Below are 21,282 nucleotides of genomic sequence, written 5' to 3'. Positions count from 1 at the left end.
TCTGCCATTGACCCAAAATCCGATGAGAGTCCATCAATACAAGAGTTGTCTCCCCCTGTTGACGACACTGAGGTGTTATCTGCCCCTGACCCGAAACCCGAAGAGGGTAACATTCTGCCTGAAAACCCAGTTGAGATTTGCCCAAATACTCCATCATCCCATGACACTGAGATCCGACGTTCCAGTAGAGCACGAAATCCTCCGGATAGATACGGAGTCTGGACCACGTCGCAATTGGTTCTCAAATCATTTGATGAATCATTTTAATTAACCTCTGTTTTATAGTTTGGGGATGACATGACTAGGTCACTACTAAGTAATGAATAACCCTGGAATTTACAATATTCCAGCAATCTTGTAGTAAGACAAGATTTTGAGGGTTTAACTGTATTAACTGTAAATATGCATAGATTCCTGGTCATATTGTGTGAATGTACGACATTTAAAAAAAATAAGTGTTATTTATAAGGTTGCATTATTTTTTATACACTATTTACTGTTTAACTGTGGGATATTCCCCCAGTTATTGAATATAGGGGTTTGACCCTGTGTTCGAGCTCAGACATGGAGGATGAGACTATTAACTAGTATTAGACTGTTATTATTTACTATAAGTAGGTGGTATATGGCCATTCCTATTCATGTTCAATAAGGATTATTTTATCGAGTGACAGTCTGGAAAATTACAAACTGTACTTATTTATATGTTTATAGTTCGTTTACAGGTGCGTAATTTTATTCAGGTTGACTTTTCAGATTTCCTGTGATGTTAACTTTGTTTTCTATTTTCATTGCAGGTGTACTTATGTTTATATACATACTGATGTTATAATTCGCCTTTTCAGCCTGTGAACATTGTGCTGGTTTGTTCATTCCTGAACAAAACTTAATCTCATCATCATCAAATTTTATATTATATTATATGTATCTGCATGTTTATTAATATTATAAAATACATGCTCCGTAATGTTGAATATGGGACATATTCAAATTAAGGGGGGATATGTGTAGACCAGGGTTATACCTGTGGTATAACACCCTACGTGTATGTGTTGTGTGAGCGAGATACGTGAGTAGTGGTCACACGTGTGTGTATGTGTTGGAATGTGAAAGCGTCCGACTGACCGTTGACAGACGGACTGTATGACTTAGCACGCGTTTTTCCCATCACACCCCAACTGGTTTTCCCTCCTATTTTCCGCCTAACTATCACTCGGCGCCGGCACTTTCACCAGTCCGGACGTGCTTATGATAGATACTTGCATGGTTGCGAGACCATTGTCAGACATCTACTACTTGGGCCTGGGACGCCTGGTAAGTTATACACGCGTGAATGGTTTGTACTTTCGTTTCTGTGTACAGTCCGTTTCGTAAATGTCTGTATTCGTCGTTGTATTGTTTCTGTTTTAGGTTTCCTGTACGTCGAATAAATTATATTTGGAAGAATCTACGGCTGTTGTTTTTGTATAACGACCACACCCTACATGTTGAATTCACAAGTTTTGTCTGATGGTGTTAGTTTTATCCTGGAAAATCAATAAACATGTAGAGGACTTCTTCATCATTACCAGTATGGCGCTAAAGTTTTTGACCCAAACCACATTCTGTGATTTTACAACGGAAACGGAAAGTGAACTAACCGACATTGCACTCTGTACATCTGCCTACGGAATGTATCATTTAGTTTTTCGCCATTGCTTCTCCGTCTTTTCTCGTATCTGTTTTGCATCACGAAGTAGTTCATCAAACCAGCGTTTGGTCTCAAAGCAATGACCTTTGCACATCTATTTGCCCTGATGATAAGATGATAAACCGTACGTTGATGATATAAAATACTTCAGCGTTATAAATACCAGGTTAGAAATATAAACAAAATATTGATACGAGAGCAAAGAGCCAGTCTAATTCAAAATCGATGAAGGATTGTTAATATGTAGAAAAGGACGATGTATAGAAAGGACAATGGATAATAACAACAAGAAGACCAGGAGTTCCGGAATAGCGAAATAGGGGGAGGGGGGCGGTAAGAGTGTTCGGTTTGCTCCCCGAAAAATAAAATATGAAATATATAAAGCTCTGTGTTGCATTCTAGTGTATCATAAATCCCCAAAAATATAGAGATTTACATATTAAAACCTTTTGAAGGTTTCTTCCTTAAAACCATTTTATTTTTTGCATGATAATTAACAAATCTGGACTAAATATTGTCTGACAAAATGTATACCGGGTAGTAACTTTGTTAGTTGAACAATAATTAGCTAATTTGTTTGATAAAGTACAGGCTTATTCATTGCCACAAAACAATATATTCATCAAGTGACGTGATTCTAACAATTTTAAGTGGTAAGATAATTGACTAGTACAACAATGTAGTCACTTGCAAGTTGCAGCGTTGTAAAATAATAATTATTGTCAGATACTGAATTATTTGACAAAGTATTAGAAAGAGTTTGAAAATCTGTATTGATTTGCAAAATATCAAAGAGAACGGATGCTGGATCCAAAGATCTGTGAAAACTATGAATGTCAAGTCAACGCCAATTACAATGTAATTTGGTTGAGGAAAAGCTATACAGTAGGTCAGTTATTTAACAATATCGTATGTGCATGTACAATAAACGTATTACTTAAGTCATACAAACATTACTGTTGAAAATTAATTGAATAACAGGCTGTTATCAATTAATTTGATAAGAGATAACATTAGCCTCGGAGACAGACTGGGTTCCTCATCCCAGCTGGTCACAAAAATGTTCTATCGTATGACCTGCTGCCAATCCTTCGCCTATTGTCAGGCTAAACAATTTCAATACATACATGGATTAATACTCATTATGAACAGTTACAGATATAATACTACTTGCGTACAATATCGGTCAACAACAATTGATTAATTGATAAATGAAATATTTCATTACAGTATTTACGACAGAACAGTAAAGCAAGAAAACCAGTATTACCATAAAGAAAGTGTTGGGGTTGGGGTTGGCATAGGCGTTAGCATAAGCACATTGAATTCTTTGAAAGATGTCTTCAGATATTACCCGAGAGATATTCTTCGTTAGACAGTAACAGGTAATGTATTTGTTTGAAAATGTGAGTATTTAGATTAAAGAAATTACTTGAAACGGTAGATTTATAGGTATACTGGATCAGCTGACTGGCCCGGCCTTGACAAGCCGGTTCCGTTTATTACAAGGCAAATGGTAATATTTTGAAATATATGTATCTTGAATGACATGGACATGGTATTACAGACATCAGAAATCTTGGTAAAGTCTCGAGAGAATGTAAAAGATCAGTAGGTCCACCTTTAATTAACTGTAAGATGATTTAGTACACTTGACTTGTGCCGAGTAATTTAAAAGATTTGAAAAATAACCAAATGGTTTGTGATAAATGATGACCCCCTCCACTAATGTTTTGATGTGGTAAACTTGTTAAGGAGTAGTTACAGAAACATTAAAAACAGATATTTTAATATAAAATTATTTCAATTAGATAAAATGGTCTAGTTTATAATTGGTATATATATTCAGAAACTACAAAATTCAGAGAGCTTAATATATATCTATCTTTTTTGTGAAACATTTAAGCTTACGATAATATCATTGTATAAGTGTTTATGTTGTGCCAGGCTTTTTTTCAAGTGATCAAAATAGTGTTGTATATGATCATTTTCATAATAAAAACAGCTATTTTATATATGGTTTAATTTTACATGGATATAAATTATTTATATCCATATAAAACAATATAACCTGTCCATTTTGCATATTGTAAGTTATAAACCATACATGGTAAGCACGTGGCTAACCATTGTAGACTTATTCCAGGTGTCTTGACATACAGATGATCCAGTTACCTGTGCACGTGTGCACGTGTTGCCATCCAGTCCTAACGTTCATTGGCTTGTTAACTTTTCTCAAATGTTCATACTTATTTTTTTTTGCCTATTACTGATCAACACCAGTCATTTATTGATGTCAACCATTGGCATAAATGTAATAATTGTATACTTTTTGATTAGGACTCCATTATTATATTTGATGATATTGAATATTTATGCTGGCGTAAAATGGGGAGTACAGGTGTCATGACCCGCCTTGATATACATGCATGTACGAACTAATTAACTCCAACCAACCAACAACAGATCGAGCTAGGACTCCTGAGCTCCAACCTTGAATTGTAAAACTAACTTATTTGGCAGCTTATCGATCTTTACCCTTGTTTGAAGGCTTCCATGGGCTTGTATTTGAGTACTGGACTGTGGGACAATATAAGTCGTGCTGAATGGATACCCTTTGTGTTAATGACCCTGATGAGACATACAGCTCTGTTGATGGACCAGAATATAATATATATAGGTGCAGCCTGAAACATCACTCTCATTTTAATTATTGCTCTTCTTTCAGCCGTTATTGGCTAATACAAAGTATGTAGCATATATAGGTGTAACACTGCTAGTTTGTCTATGTCTTTTGAATTCTTTCTGTGCGCTGTTTGGGTCCCAAATTATATGTATGCATATATTCAAGCAAAGGTTTTATAAGTATTGAAAAGCCAGTGGCTTTTGTTCGTCTACTTTAGAATAGTAGGCCGGGGTAAGGATATAGCTATAGGTTCCTCTGAAAGAAATCTCTGACTGAATTTTGCTTTCTTGGTGATATATGGCTGCTTCAGTAAAGAATGTTGTGAATGGTGATATGACCCCTAGAAACTAGAAGAGCCATTTTCTTTCAACTTTTGACCATGCATGAAATAAAATGTATTTAGGTTTTATATTGCTAGTTTGTCTGTAAGTTGATCATAACAAATCAGGCAGATCTTCTTTCTGTGCAGTAAGTCCCATACCATATTTGCATATATTCAATCAAAGGTCTTGAAATTATTGAATAGTAGGTGGGTTTTGTTGAGGTATAGGTTTCTCTAAGAGAATGGTCTGGTGGAATTTGCTTTCTTGGTGATTTCGTAGATATGGCTGTAACCAAAGGTACATTTGCTGAGTCAATTCCTTTCATCTTGTGACCATGAATGCTATAATTCAACTTATTGGTTTATGTTTCTTCTTGATATGCAATGTAATGAATATATGATGCTTTCTGGGACAAATCTCATTTTGCCTGTCTTTTAACGATGCCCTATCTGGCATGGTGACCTTTGCACTCTTCTGTACAGAATGCACATATACAGTCATTTGCAAATAACCTGATGGTGGATGACTTTACATATAAAATATAAGTACAGGAAATCGTTTTTGAATAATAGACACAAGATGGGTCAAAACGATTTAGAGACACCTCGGTCCCGTACCGTACTCGGCCTGGACACCACAGCCTCTATCTATAGTATATAATAGTGTGACTGGCTATACTGTAACATGTAATGAATGTTATTAATAATTGAGCTAATGTTTTATAATGTTATTGTTTTGAAATCACTTCCTGCTTTATTAATAGGGGAGGTAACTAGCAAGAACTAAAATGTATATTGTATTGCGGTTACTTCCCCTGCCGTAACAATTTATTGCATATGGAAAGTTATAAGAGGATGTCAGCCGGTATATATCATTTCGTCGCATGGATATGCATGCATTTCAACGATGTATACCGTTACCAGTTCTTGCCACGTGGAGGCCTTTTTCAAGAACCAAAATGGTTTTTTTTTTGTTTTTTTTTTTGTGTGTGACCTGCCTGGGTGTAGTTGGCCTGGCCTTGTTACGACTGGTGATAATCTTGTCGTCACTGGAATAACTGGTCGGTGCGGATTTGTTGGTATACTCCTGAAAAGGAAAAGAATTTAATTAAAATAACAGTTAAATGATATTGGTATATTTCTAATTTAATGTCATTATACGAGAAAACATTCGCATGGCGGTATTTTGACCGATATGTATAACTTAAGTATTGTTTTATATGTAAAACTTTAGTATTGTTTTATGTATATCTTTGATATCTATCCGTATCTCATTCGTCGTCTGGTGTTGGTCGGACCGTCGCTGGGCAGTAGATCTTGCCGACGGTCTTCAGGAAGGTCGAACTCGACATCTCCTGCTCAGCATACTAGAAATAAAGAAATAGAAATGATTACATTTAAAACAGATTACATTTTTAAAAAATCATATTGATAATAAATGTACAATGTACGCATTTCCTTTTATATATTATGGAAGTATATGCTTATCTTAAGTGGATAACAATGATTCTCATTTCAATTCAATAAGTTTTACATACCTGGTCCCACAACGTCTGGATCTTCCCCCTGGATGCGGCGGTACACGGTAGTCTGCTGGCGACGCCGGGCCTGCTCGGCTACCAGCCTCATCTGGAGGGTGACGAGGCGGCCTTCCTGGTGAAGCAATGGGACGAGCATGTAGAACGGCAGGTTCGCCCGGCGAGCCTTGGTGTTGATCCTGCGATGCCAACCTATAAACAAAATGAATGATTAATCATGTGATAATAAAACAATTTAACAAATAAATATATAATCAGATATGACTTATTTTAATGAATAAGAACTTTTATTAAGACAATATATCAGGCATCGTATTGCTTTCAATCTGTATTGTGGCACCCACATGAGTTAATATGTACAACTTACCCTCTACGTCGTTGTTGGTGCGGACGGACTGTCGATGAACGCACCAGTTCGCAGTCGACCAGACACCGCTCCTGAACCAGTATCTGAAAAGTACAAAGGAACAATGCATACGAGTTTCAATGTATGAACACTGCTTATAAAATAAGAGTATAAATGGAATGACACGTCTAACACACTTAGGTTTGTCAGGAAATTAAGCTTCAGGACATTTTTATCGGTAAATTCTTACAACGATTAGAAAAACTATTGAAAAATAAGATTGATTCACAATAATCTCATGTTTAGAAGCTTTACCTGTCGAGGTAATGGACCAGCTGAGTCAGCTCTGGGGTGTTGGCCAGACGCCTCAGCTTCACAAAGGCGTCGTGAATCTGAGGCGACGGGAGGAACGGCAACGCCATCAACTTCCGGATGTATTCCGCAACACCTGAAAAATGGAAATAAAGTTCAATATTTACAATGCTTATTGTAATAAGATATTACTAGCATATATTTTAAATATGGTTTTAAATAACTGTTATACACTATGTAACTTTATTATTTTGTAATTGTGATATATGACACTATAATAAACAAATACATTGGTTGATTGAATGTAACTTATAACGTTTTCGTTAAACGTCTTATATGTGTAAATACCTTGACGCTTCCTGAAGGTGGCCCGAAGTCCAAGACTGTCGACCTTGCGGAGGACAGCTTGGGCCCAGTGAAAACTGCAGCCCTTCAGGTCCACACCCGGGAACACGCTCCGGACGGCTCGCCAACATCATAAAATAGCAAAACGAAGTTTTGATGATATCACATTTTATTAACAATAGCTAATAATAATAGCATTTATATTCATCGCACCATTTGCGTGTATATGATCTTTTATATATTTTACTATTGCAACACTTTTATTCTATTTGCAAGCGTGTTTAAGTTGTCGTAGTACATGTTGATTATATCAAGTAATTATATCGATCAATTCATATACGTACCAGCCTCGAAGTCCAGCATGAAGCCTTCTACCTCTGGTGGGGATTCCAAACATCATATACGTACCAGCCTCGAAGTCCAGCATGAAGCCTTCTACCTCTGGTGGGGATTCCAAACAGGTGAGTAGGTGTCGCAGAACCTGTGGAATGAAATAATATAATGAATACTACATACATATAAAAAAGAAATAGAGGATATCTAACAGTGTCTTCAGTAATACCAAATATATTTCACGAGTGGGGCTAATATTTTGATATTTTTCACGAGTGCGCAGCACGAGTGAAAAATGTCAAAATATTAGCCACATGAGTGAAATACATTTGGTTTTACTGAAGACACTGTTAGATATTCTGTTTATTACATTTTTTATCAGCGAAAACCCTACCCCGTATGCTAACTAGGACTACAGCGATAATTTGTAAACAAATAAAGTAGTCTCCCCTGTCTATATGTGCTGACATATATGTCGGGCTTTCTGATTGGTCAATTATTTTGGTATTTTCTAATCATTAATTTGATTGGTCAAATCAGCAAAAGTGATATTTTTCACTAGTGAAAAATATCACTTTTATAGAATGAATAATTTTTGATATTTCACTGGTAAAAATGTAATAATTATTAACATTGCAACTGAATTTCCAAATTATCGCTTTCAAGCCTTGTGACGCTCTTCGGGAAAATGATGAAGTCATCGCAGTCCAGGAACTCGCGATTCACCTGATAATCAAAATAACAATAATGTTAATTTTAAGCATTCAAAATAACATTTCACGTTAATACAGAATAGTTTACATGGCTTTAACAACTTTAAGAAATGTACGTCGTAATATTCTACCATGCCATTTTGGCCTTTATCTTCATATAGTTAATAGGATACCTGATATACAAGTCTCTATACTAATTGAATCTTTATATATCAACAACCTTTCTAATGTTCTATTCTATTGTATTACATCTATAACAAATCTATAGCATATCATATCTTTGGACACCTATATCACAAATCTATAACATATATATGATAAATCTATAACATATATATCATACTTGAATCATTTAATATCTACAACCTATCCAATGTTCTATAATATCATATTACACCTATAACAAATCTATAACATATATATCAATCATGTATATATCATTCATTATCTGTAATATACTTTTAGGGACTTATATCTATAACATACACACAGATCTATAGATATATTTCAATAATATACAATATTTTTACAAAAGCTATCTATAACATATCCATCATATTACTTCTATGGAATTATGAATATATTTGCAACATATCAAACATACTTTCTATGACGTGCCTATACCATCTTCTTTTTCCATTTTTCATATATTTTAAATGATTTGACACAAAAACTACAATTTGGGTTATAATATATATAGTTATTTTGTATTTGCATTTCACTTCGAAATACCCCTAATTTTAACTAAATTTCAATGATCTACAAAATGTACTTTCATTTGTGTTTAAGCATATAAACAAAAGTGTGGCGCATGACAATATTTATTGTCATTTTGGCGGATAATTCTTTATTCCGCCCACCTTTGCCTATTTACTTTTGTAAAAAATGTGTTCCATGTCAGAAAAAGATTATTTTATCATACATCAAAAGGAAACAAAACACAGAAATGATAATTTTGAATTAAAATTTTGAAGTAACGCGGCCACTTCAATGAAGAAGTGAGCCAATTATCGCCACTCATTTTACTGTCTTTGTTATTTTATTGTATCTAGCAATCCTGGAAGTAATATGCAAACAGAGCTTCATAGCATGGAGAATTACATGTATACAAGCAGAGTTTCATTTCTTAAGTTATTGCAAGAGGATCAGCACATGATATTAAAAACTTTTCTTTATTATAATTGTGCAATGAAGATAAAAATATATATTTCTTCGAAAACTATGTAATATTGAATATATATTCTACATAATTAATTAATAACAGCAGCAGTGAACACTTTTCTTACAACATAATCAAGCTACCAGGGTAATGTGTATACATGGTTTATATACAAACCATAATAAAGAGGTTGTCATGCCAGGCCAACATTTTTCAACTTAGTTTCAAAGATAATTGCTATAAAAATGGATTGATGAATCTTTCTCTGTTGATTAAGTGTATGTTTTATATTATTATTTGTGTATGAAATTAATAATATAAAACTATACCAATATAAATCTACACCTTGGCAACCCCCCACCCCTTACCAAAAGTATGGGATACATTTTTTTTTTTTTTTTTTTTTCTGAACATTACTTAATTTATATGACACGTTACATAGATTTTTTTCATAAATGTTGGCCTGTCTTATATATGAATGCAAAATTCATTTACCTGCACAGCAGATGGCCAGATTCTGTTATTTGGGTCACTTTGAAGAAATATCAGCAGGTTGTCATATACTTCTGCATTCATAGCGCCAGAAAACCGTACATCCACATATTCACGAAAACAACACTTTCAGTTTTATCAGCAACTGTTAATAAGGTTTTCTTTTTTCACTGAGGAAATGTTTTATATACCTTTAATGGTAACATCAAGTCGTTAGTGTATTGGTCAATACTTAAAGCCCTGATTGGTCAGTGTTATCAAACTTCTAATCAGTGACTGGTCATTCTTTATTGCACTGTCCATTTTAGACAATCCTTGTCTCACAGTAATTGGTTTAATCACCTGTGTGAACCAGGGTATTGAATTCACGTGTCACCTTTCTTGCATGGTTTCATCGACAACTGGGAATTGCAGGTAATGGTTTTTTGGAATAACATTTTAATAATTCCAAAACCAATAGAGAGACTGTAGTTAGGACACAATCAGTGTCATCTTCTACACCTGACTTCTGATCATGTACATGTATACAACTAAATTCATGTAATGTGTCCAATAAGCGTGTCATATTGAAGGAAACATTTGCTGAACAAAATTATATCAATGACTAATTGGGAGGCACAATGAAATGTTAATATGCTTTGTCATTGGGATTCAATTAACATCACAGTTTTCATATTCTCAAAATGAAATACTGATATAATTGCATACATATTTCAAAACATGTACAAAGTAATGAGTGATGCCTCAGTTGTCTTAAAGACACAGTTATTAATTAATGTAAAAAGCAATGTTAACAGATGAATTATTTTTTGTTGATACAAAAGTTTGGCATGGTTGACAAGCAGGATACCTGCACGTTAAATGTTCTTTGAGAAATTTCTACTCATCACTTTTTTAAGGCTGAAGAGAGTTATGCAGAAAGCCTAACCTTTATTTTTATACCCTTTTTTCACAGACGCATTACTTATTTAACTAAACATTCATATGTACATTCTAATATACATGTGTACTTAGTTAATTACTATTTTTTATTTACTTAATGTTATCTAAGATTTTGGAACTGCAGTGACATTAAATTTTTTAGGGGTAAGTTTTAATCCTGTTACTCCCTAAACTGAAAATCCAGGTAAAAATTGTTTCGGTATTATTTCTGTCACCATGGAAACTTAATAAAAAATACCAAATTTCTGTTTCCTTTTGTTTCTGGGCTATAACTCCAAAACTGTTCAACGCAGCTGCTTGTAGCTTTCTGAATATATCAGACTACTTGTGCCTTTTGTTATTGCGGACCTTCCATTTTCGGTATTTTTTCTGTCACCATGGAGACTTAATCAAAAATACCAAATTACTGTTTCCTTAATAACTGTTACTTTGAGCTTGATATATACATATATTTGGGTTTTCATACCAACTGTGGAGCGCGGGGGATAATGCCAAGCTTTGCGGCTCCTTGTTTGTTTTTATAGTGTTTCTTCGATTTTAATCATTCCTAAAATTAAATTATTACAACACAGAGCAGCATGTTTGGTTAGGTACTTATTACATTATATTTACATTTCCACTATGTGTTCTCTATATGAAGGTACTAACAAAATTACGTTCATTTAAGCATTGAACGGCTTTCAGTTGGCATTCATATTGACTATGAATGCCAACTGAAAGCCGTTCAATGCTTATATTTGCCATCTGCGATTTTTTATTTGTCGTGCGATTGTTTTGGGAAATTTTCAAAGTCAAATTTCAGTTGGCAGTTCATAAGCTGGTGAACTCGCAACTGAATTGGTAGGGTTATACACAGGGGCTTGGGGTTATATAGTGGCAGTGCCATACAATGGTAAATATTCCTAGGTGAACAATTAACCTGCCGCGTATAAATACATACAGTACATTGTTGACGGTGCCAACGTTACATTGTTGACGGTGCCAACGTCAACATTGATAATGCAGAAGTGTGAATATAAAATCGCGTTTGATTACACATGAAATAATGTTTTATCAACTTTAAAACTTGTTAATAATTGTAAAATTGAAGACAACATTTCAATATTTTTCTTTCATGATGATTAAAATAATGAATTTGTGTGGAACTATATTTTGTGTACTTGTGTACTCGATTACCTTTCCCGCCAAATTGGAACTATCTGTTACGCTGTTACATCGATCATTCAGCTGTTTCGTCACTACGCATAACGAACGTAGAATACTGTTTCTTATGATTTTTTTTCAAAGATTACGTTGAAAAATAGTTTTGAAATGTAAATATAAGAAATAATTGTTATTTTTTGTAGTTCACTGGTGTATGAACGGCATTTTTTGACAGATATTTCAACATGACGCGCTGTGGAAGAATATGTAAGTGAAAATCTAGCCATTTACATATTCTTGAACAATTATATCTCTGTAGATCTTATCTGACCCAACATTCCATAAATATTGAAATATAATAGTATTCAAATTCGCAAGAAAATTTTCACTTGGATTTGAGAGCAAAAGAAAAGTTGACTGAATACAAAAATTCTTCCAATAGGGGTTAATGAGCTTCTACTCCAGGTTCGAACTAATGATTTCAATTTAATGATTTTCTTTCGAAATTCAGCGTTTTGATGACTTAATGAATGAATAGTGTCAGTGATAAGTAATTTTCGCTAATTAATTGAATAATACTTGAGTATTTACATCAGAAAATAGTTTTCTCAACCTAATATTATGATAATAGGGTGGTCGGGTTGCACAGTGGTAACACACTTGGCTTTCACCTGGGCGGCCGGGGTTTGATTCCCCGATCGGACGTGAAAAAGTATAGGGTCACCTGTCCGACCACGTGGGTATTCCCTGGGTACTCCGGTTTCCTCCCACAGTAAGACCCCTCGCGCGCTTACATCCGGGCTAACAAGCGTGATTAATATAAGTTAATATTACTTGTTTCGCAATTGTTGTAAAATAAATGAAGTTTACAATAATAGGGCAACCTGATTGAATGATGATTTGGTATTTACAACAGGGTAAATGTCGCTGTTATCTGGAAAGATAATAACGAAGAATTTAAAAAATTGAGAATAACGGGAAGTACAAAATATAGTGCGGGCGATATGGAATACGTTATCTGCTGACAGACTTCAGTAACTACGTAGGACTCTATTTATACCTATCCGGTTTCTGTTGAAATCCGACCAATGAATCAGCCTCTCGACAAATGTGCGATAAATAATCATCTGATCATATATTTGAACTTTTATCAAATTAAAAGATAAATGTATACACATCGATATGACAGGGAGAAGCACGTTTCGACCAATTTAAGCTGACAGGGGAGTGTCCAATTATGCATTGATTGTGATATATACCAAAGTCTGCAACTAAGATGACAAGCTCAAATTATACACTGGTTGTGATCTATACAAATGTCTGTCATCAAGATGACACGCTCAAATTATACATTGATTGTGGTATATACCAAAGTCTGTCACCAAGATGACACGCTCAAATTATACACTGGTTGTGGTATATACCAAAGTCTGTCACCAAGATGACACGCTCAAATTATACATTGGTTGTGGTATATACCAAAGTTTATTCTCAAAGTGATAAATTATTGACAGTTTTTCGACTTAAGGACTTTAAATTAGTAGTGATCCATGTCACAAGTTGGTACACACATTTGATTATGTTGGTACCCTATTAGGTGAAACTTGCAATTTGATGATCAGTATCAAGGATTCTGTATAATTGTTTTAAATCTCTTATATCACGTTGTACATATGCGACATGGCCGAAATCAGCCATCATAGTGTAGTTATACATAAAATATATATAGATGTATAAAATGGTTGCAATCCTCCCACGTGTTAATAGTTTTCGTTAAGTCCATACTACTTAGTCGTGATGTTATCTCCCTTGCGCCATATGTTTTGTAACTGTCACTCTTGTTCAGTTCATAAACATATCATAATGTGTATATTATCACATGTAGTTCGTCAAAAGAGTATATGAAAATTATGATAAAAAATATATTCACTTAATTAACCCAACCCTCGCTAATTTAGTAAAATCTATAATTCTTTGGAAGGGGTAATTTAAGACGGTACTTCTGTAAAGTTCATACATATTAACAGTATACTACTATAGGTATTAGCAAGGATGAATATATGTGTCACGTGAATTATGATAGGTCCGCCCGAGTATTTTAATGGCGTACATATAAGCGTGTGGAAAGCCAAGTTGCCATATTCACGGAGCAATGTTGACCCAGCACTTGTCCAAACATTGAATCTGTCCGTGTTAGGTTACTGGGTAAATATTGAAACGTTGCACACCGTGTTTTTACAGCATATACTTGTTAAAAAAAATAACAAAACCCGCGCCTGAAGGAGCACCGTACAACAGCTTACCACCAACGGCTATTTGAACTACATGTGTATATGAATATTTTGAGCTGTTATTTTAAGATCTTGATGACTAACAATTGGCATAAATACTGATCTCTGAAGCTTTCAAAAATAATTCAACACACCCATGTCAATTTTACCCTGGAACGAATTCGTTGTCAAGATGTGATGAACCACTTTGAACTGAAACCATTGACGTTTTGTATTTTTGTAACCTGCAAGGGATTTTTGAACAAAAATGGCTAATCCGTATCATTCAGATTATCAAAAATTAAGTTCCATTTCGTGTTACAAGATGGTGCTACATTATTTTTATCAACTTACTATAAAACGTCTTTGAACTTCTGGCATGCTCCAGAAAAGGTTCAAAGTTCACTGGTACATCTGGAAATAGTCTCTCAACCTAATATAATGATAAAGGGGCAATCTGACTAAATAATGATTGAGTATTTACAACAGGGTAAATTTCGCTCTTATCTGTAAAGATAATAACGAAGAATTTAAAGAATTGAGAATAACGGGAAGTACAAAATATATTGGGGGCGATATGGAATACTTTATCTGCTGACAGACTTCAGTAACTACGTAGGACTCTATTTATACCTATCCGGTTTCTGTTGAAATCCGACCAATGAATCAACCTCTCGACAAATGGGTGATAAATAATCATCTGAGCATATGTTTGAACTTTTATCAAATTAAAAGATAAATGTATACACATCGATATGACAGGGAGAAACACGTTTTGACCAATTTAAGCTGACAGGGGAGTGTCCAGAGATGCTATACATATTGAGTGGCGGCGGGCTGGCGATGGGCGTGCGTGCATTTGCATTGTATTATGTACATATACACGTGCTTATTTATTTACCTACGGCGGCTGAACTGACCGAAAACATGGAAAGGGTTGAATTCTAAAATGCATGTGATACAGTTTCTGAACGGAGTTGTCGATGCTTACTACCATGCGTACTAATATGCACAATAGGGAATACTTGTCGGCTGATCTAATTGACTAGCACTCTGTACTTACACTGAAATATCCGGTTTCTTGATAATATTGCAGTCCGAGCTGTGAATAGTGGAAAAACCGTGTAAAACGTGTTTTAGAAGAAACTTTAAATGGAATTTCCAGCGCGTATTTGTAAATTACGTACATATAGAAACGACGTAACATTTCCATGCACACATACAAACTAAGGAGTTGTAAACTTTGTTAGCGTTCGATAGGGATATCAAAGTTATCTTGTGTGCGGGGTTACAGAGGATTGATAGGTCCGGCTACTTAACGTGGTACATATGTTTGTTAGGCCTCTGGCGTTGACTCATTCTTGTTATAGATACTGATGTGATAATACCCATCGCGAGCCCATAGATACGTGAGCACGAACAGGGAAGATATTATAACAGTGTGCAGAGAGACAGCGACCAGAGCGCCATGCTGTACAACACACGGAACCTGCTTTGTGCGATATCTGTGATTCTGTTTTTGTACACACAATATGGACCATACGTAGAAAGCAGGTGTGTCTTAAAGACTACACGCTCAACGGAGTCCACAAAAGATTTGTTTATTGGGCGATGTCTTCACTTCCAAACCTTTGTCAACAGTGCACCATTTTGCTCAGAGTAAGTTTTATATTAGGAAACAACTTAATTAATTCTTATTCATGTGATTTCTGCATACCTGCAATAGGTATTTTTTCCAGTGTGCTAATATTTACTTGTAATGGTTGGCTATTTATTTAATACCAAGGAAAAAACCCAACCCATTGATTGACCTAGTTTGTCGTCATCTTTCAGTCTCAATGGGGAGTAGTTAATGTCCTCAGGCTCCTACTTCATCCCCAATAGGCTCTCATAGGGGCGAGCCGTAAATGTTCTCTCCTACATCCCGACTGTTATAGGGACTCTGATAGGGAGTAGTTAATGTTCTCTCCTACATCCCCGACTGTTATATGGGCTCTGATAGGGAGTAGTTAATGTTCTCTCCTACATCCCCGACGGTTATAGGGACTCTGATAGGGAGTAGTTAATGTTCTCACCTACATCCCCGACGGTTATAGGGGCTCTCATAGGGAGTAGTTAATGTTCTCTCCTACATCCCCGACTGTTATAGGGGCTCTCATAGGGAGTAGTTAATATTCTCTCCTACATCCCCGACTGTTATACAGGCTCTGATAGGGAGTAGTTAATGTTCTATCCTACATCCCCGACTGTTATAGGGGCTCTGATAGGGAGTAGTTAATGTTCTCTCCTACATCCCCGACTGTTATAGGGACTCTGATAGTGAGTAGTTAATGTTCTCTCCTACATCCCCAACTGTTATAGGGGCTCTGATAGGGAGTAGTTAATGTTCTCTCCTACATCCCCGACTGTTATAGGGGCTCTGATAGGGAGTAGTTAATGTTCTCTCCTACATCCCCGACTGTTATAGGGGCTCTGATAGTGAGTAGTTAATGTTCTCTCCTACATCCCCGACTGTTATAGGGACTCTGATAGGGAGTAGTTAATGTTCTCTCCTACATCCCCGACTGTTATAGGGACTCTGATAGGGAGTAGTTAATGTTCTCTCCTACATCCCCGACTGTTATAGGGGCTCTGATAGGGAGTAGTTAATGTTCTCTCCTACATCCCCGACTGTTATAGGGGCTCTGATAGGGAGTAGTTAATGTTCTCTCCTACATCCCCGACGGTTATAGGGACTCTGATAGGGAGTAGTTAATGTTCTCTCCTACATCCCCGACTGTTATAGGGACTCTGATAGGGAGTAGTTAATGTTCTCTCCTACATCCCCGACTGTTATAGGGACTCTGATAGGGAGTAGTTAATGTTCTCTCCTACATCCCCGACTGTTATAGGGACTCTGATAGGGATAAGTTAATGTTCTCTCCTACATCCCCGACTGTTATAGGGGCTCTCATAGGGGCGAGTCGTAAATGTTCTCTCCTACATCCCCGACTGTTATAGGGGCTCTGATAGGGAGTAGTTAATGTTCTCTCCTACATCCCCGACTGTTATAGGGGCTCTGATAGTGAGTAGTTAATGTTCTCTCCTACATCCCCGACTGTTATAGGGGCTCTGATAGGGAGTAGTTAATGTTCTCTCCTACATCCCCGACTGTTATAGGGACTCTGTTAGGGAGTAGTTAATGTTCTCTCCTACATCCCCGACTGTTATAGGGGCTCTGATAGGGAGTAGTTAATGTTCTCTCCTACATCCCCGACTGTTATAGAGGCTCTGATAGGGAGTAGTTAATGCTCTCTCCTACATCCCCGACTGTTATAGGGACTCTGATAGGGAGTAGTTAATGTTCTCTCCTACATCCCCGACTGTTATAGGGGCTCTGATAGGGAGTAGTTAATGTTCTCTCCTACATCCCCGACTGTTATAGGGGCTCTGATAGGGAGTAGTTAATGTTCTCTCCTACATCCCCGACTGTTATAGGGGCTCTGATAGGGAGTAGTTAATGTTCTCTCCTACATCCCCGACTGTTATAGGGCCTCTGATAGTGAGTAGTTAATGTTCTCTCCTACATCCCCGACTGTTATAGGGGCTCTGATAGTGAGTAGTTAATGTTCTCTCCTACATCCCCGACTGTTATAGGGGCTCTGATAGGGAGTAGTTAATGTTCTCTCCTACATCCCCGACTGTTATACAGGCTCTGATAGGGAGTAGTTAATGTTCTCTCCTACATCCCCGACTGTTATAGGGACTCTGATAGGGAGTAGTTAATGTTCTCTCCTACATCCTCGACTGTTATAGGGGCTCTGATAGGGAGTAGTAAATGTTCTCTCCTACATCCCCGATTGTTATAGGGGCTCTGATAGGGAGTAGTTAATGTTCTCTCCTACATCCCCGACTGTTATAGGGGCTCTGATAGGGAGTAGTTAATGTTCTCTCCTACATCCCCGACGGTTATAGGGGCTCTGATAGGGATTAGTTAATGTTCTCTCCTACATCCCCAACTGTTATAGGGGCTCTCATAGGGAGTAGTTAATGTTCCCTCCTACATCCCCGACTGTTATAGGGGCTCTGATAGGGATTAGTTAATGTTCTCTCCTACATCCCCGACTGTTATAGGGACTCTGATAGGGAGTAGTTAATGTTCTCTCCTACATCCTCGACTGTTATAGGGGCTCTGATAGGGATTAGTTAATGTTCTCTCCTACATCCCCGACTGTTATAGGGACTCTGATAGGGAGTAGTTAATGTTCTCTCCTACATCCTCGACTGTTATAGGGACTCTGATAGGGATTAGTTAATGTTCTCTCCTACATCCCCGACGGTTATAGGGACTCTGATAGGGAGTAGTTAATGTGCTCTCCTACATCCTCGACTGTTATAGGGGCTCTGATAGGGAGTAGTTAATGTTCTCTCCTACATCCCCGACGGTTATAGGGACTCTGATAGGGATAAGTTAATGTTCTCTCCTACATCCCCGACTGTTATAGGGACTCTGATAGGGAGTAGTTAATGTTCTCTCCTACATCCCCGACTGTTATAGAGGCTCTGATAGGGAGTAGTTAATGTTCTCTTCTACATCCCCGACTGTTATAGGGGCTCTGATAGGGAGTAGTTAATGTTCTCTTCTACATCCCCGACTGTTATAGGGGCTCTGATAGGGAGTAGTTAATGTTCTCTCCTACATCCCCGACTGTTATAGAGGCTCTGATAGGGAGTAGTTAATGTTCTCTCCTACATCCCCGACTGTTATAGGGGCTCTGATAGGGAGTAGTTAATGTTCTCTCCTACATCACCGACTGTTATAGGAACTCTGATAGGGAGTAGTTAATGTTCTCTCCTACATCCCCGACTGTTATAGGGGCTCTGATAGGGAGTAGTTAATGTTCTCTCCTACATCCCCGACTGTTATACAGGCTCTGATAGGGAGTAGTTAATGTTCTCTCCTACATCCCCGACTGTTATAGGGACTCTGATAGGGAGTAGTTAATGTTCTCTCCTACATCCTCGACTGTTATAGGGGCTCTGATAGGGAGTAGTAAATGTTCTCTCCTACATCCCCGATTGTTATAGGGGCTCTGATAGGGAGTAGTTAATGTTCTCTCCTACATCCCCGACTGTTATAGGGGCTCTGATAGGGAGTAGTTAATGTTCTCTCCTACATCCCCGACGGTTATAGGGGCTCTGATAGGGATTAGTTAATGTTCTCTCCTACATCCCCAACTGTTATAGGGGCTCTCATAGGGAGTAGTTAATGTTCCCTCCTACATCCCCGACTGTTATAGGGGCTCTGATAGGGATTAGTTAATGTTCTCTCCTACATCCCCGACTGTTATAGGGACTCTGATAGGGAGTAGTTAATGTTCTCTCCTACATCCTCGACTGTTATAGGGGCTCTGATAGGGATTAGTTAATGTTCTCTCCTACATCCCCGACTGTTATAGGGACTCTGATAGGGAGTAGTTAATGTTCTCTCCTACATCCTCGACTGTTATAGGGACTCTGATAGGGATTAGTTAATGTTCTCTCCTACATCCCCGACGGTTATAGGGACTCTGATAGGGAGTAGTTAATGTGCTCTCCTACATCCTCGACTGTTATAGGGGCTCTGATAGGGAGTAGTTAATGTTCTCTCCTACATCCCCGACGGTTATAGGGACTCTGATAGGGATAAGTTAATGTTCTCTCCTACATCCCCGACTGTTATAGGGACTCTGATAGGGAGTAGTTAATGTTCTCTCCTACATCCCCGACTGTTATAGAGGCTCTGATAGGGAGTAGTTAATGTTCTCTTCTACATCCCCGACTGTTATAGGGGCTCTGATAGGGAGTAGTTAATGTTCTCTTCTACATCCCCGACTGTTATAGGGGCTCTGATAGGGAGTAGTTAATGTTCTCTCCTACATCCCCGACTGTTATAGAGGCTCTGATAGGGAGTAGTTAATGTTCTCTCCTACATCCCCGACTGTTATAGGGGCTCTGATAGGGAGTAGTTAATGTTCTCTCCTACATCACCGACTGTTATAGGAACTCTGATAGGGAGTAGTTAATGTTCTCTCCTACATCCCCGACTGTTATAGGGGCTCTGATAGGGAGTAGTTAATGTTCTCTCCTACATCCCCGACTGTTATAGGGGCTCTGATAGGGAGTAGTTAATGTTCTCTCCTACATCCCCGACTGTTATAGGGGCTCTGATAGGGAGTAGTTAATGTTCTCTCCTACATCCCCGACTGTTATAGGGGCTCTGATAGTGAGTAGTTAATGTTCTCTCCTACATCCCCGACTGTTATAGGGGCTCTGATAGGGAGTAGTTAATGTTCTCTCCTACATCCCCGACTGTTATAGGGGCTCTGATAGGGAGTAGTAAATGTTCTCTCCTACATCCCCGACTGTTATAGGGACTCTGATAGGGAGTACTTAATGTTCTCTCCTACATCCCCGACTGTTATAGGGACTCTGATAGGGAGTAGTTAATGTTCTCTCCTACATCCCCGACTGTTATAGGGGCTCTGATAGGGAGTAGTTAATGTTCTCTCCTACATCCCCGACTGTTATAGGGACTCTGATAGGGAGTAGTTAATGTTCTCTCCTACATCCCCGACTGTTATAGGGGCTCTGATAGGGAGTAGTTAATGTTCTCTCCTACATCCCCGACTGTTATAGGGGCTCTGATAGTGAGTAGTTAATGTTCTCTCCTACATCCCCGACTGTTATAGGGCCTCTGATAGTGAGTAGTTAATGTTCTCTCCTACATCCCCGACTGTTATAGGGGCTCTGATAGGGAGTAGTTAATGTTCTCTCCTACATCCCCGACTGTTATACAGGCTCTCATAGGGAGTAGTTAATGTTCTCTCCTACATCCCCGACTGTTATAGGGACTCTGATAGGGAGTAGTTAATGTTCTCTCCTACATCCCCGACTGTTATAGGGGCTCTGATAGGGAGTAGTTAATGTTCTCTCCTACATCCCCGACTGTTATAGGGGCTCTGATAGTGAG

The 21,282-nt window shown here is 37.5% G+C and overlaps 2 protein-coding genes across 2 annotated transcripts in view; one reads left to right on the top strand and one right to left on the bottom strand.

Moving 5' to 3' along the window:
- Positions 1–5,968: 5,968 nt before the first annotated feature.
- On the bottom strand, positions 5,969–10,020 carry LOC117341800. Its single transcript, XM_033903663.1, has 7 exons — positions 9,940–10,020; positions 7,648–7,720; positions 7,243–7,359; positions 6,898–7,030; positions 6,604–6,686; positions 6,237–6,428; positions 5,969–6,065 (listed from the first exon to the last, which is right to left on the bottom strand). Exons 1-7 carry the CDS (start codon positions 10,018–10,020, stop codon positions 6,058–6,060), a joined length of 687 nt encoding a protein of 228 aa, XP_033759554.1. The 3' UTR covers positions 5,969–6,057.
- A 5,200-nt stretch (positions 10,021–15,220) lies between these two features.
- LOC117342726 (ADP-ribosyl cyclase/cyclic ADP-ribose hydrolase-like) overlaps positions 15,221–21,282 on the top strand; it is a 29,592-nt gene continuing 23,530 nt past the window's right edge. Inside the window, exon 1 of the mRNA XM_033904945.1 lies at positions 15,221–15,950. Within this exon, the coding sequence (XP_033760836.1) occupies positions 15,760–15,950 (191 nt within the window). The 5' untranslated portion in view covers positions 15,221–15,759. The remainder of the gene's footprint in view (positions 15,951–21,282) is intronic.

This window comes from Pecten maximus, chromosome 14, assembly GCF_902652985.1.
Source record: "Pecten maximus chromosome 14, xPecMax1.1, whole genome shotgun sequence".
NCBI classification, from domain to species: Eukaryota; Metazoa; Mollusca; class Bivalvia; order Pectinida; family Pectinidae; genus Pecten; species Pecten maximus.
Note: the sequence above shows the minus strand (reverse complement) of the source record. Positions and strands in the feature narration are given on the sequence as shown.

Excerpts from the sequence above, each read along its gene's own strand:
- LOC117341800 (XM_033903663.1), bottom strand. The coding sequence starts at position 10,020 with ATGAATGCAGAAGTATATGACAACCTGCTGATATTTCTTCAAAGTGAC. Across the intron at positions 7,721-9,939 it reads TCTGGCCATCTGCTGTGCAG|GTTCTGCGACACCTACTCAC; the intron begins GTAAATGAATTT and ends TTCATTCCACAG. Across the intron at positions 7,360-7,647 it reads CATGCTGGACTTCGAGGCTG|CCGTCCGGAGCGTGTTCCCG; the intron begins GTACGTATATGA and ends GATGTTGGCGAG.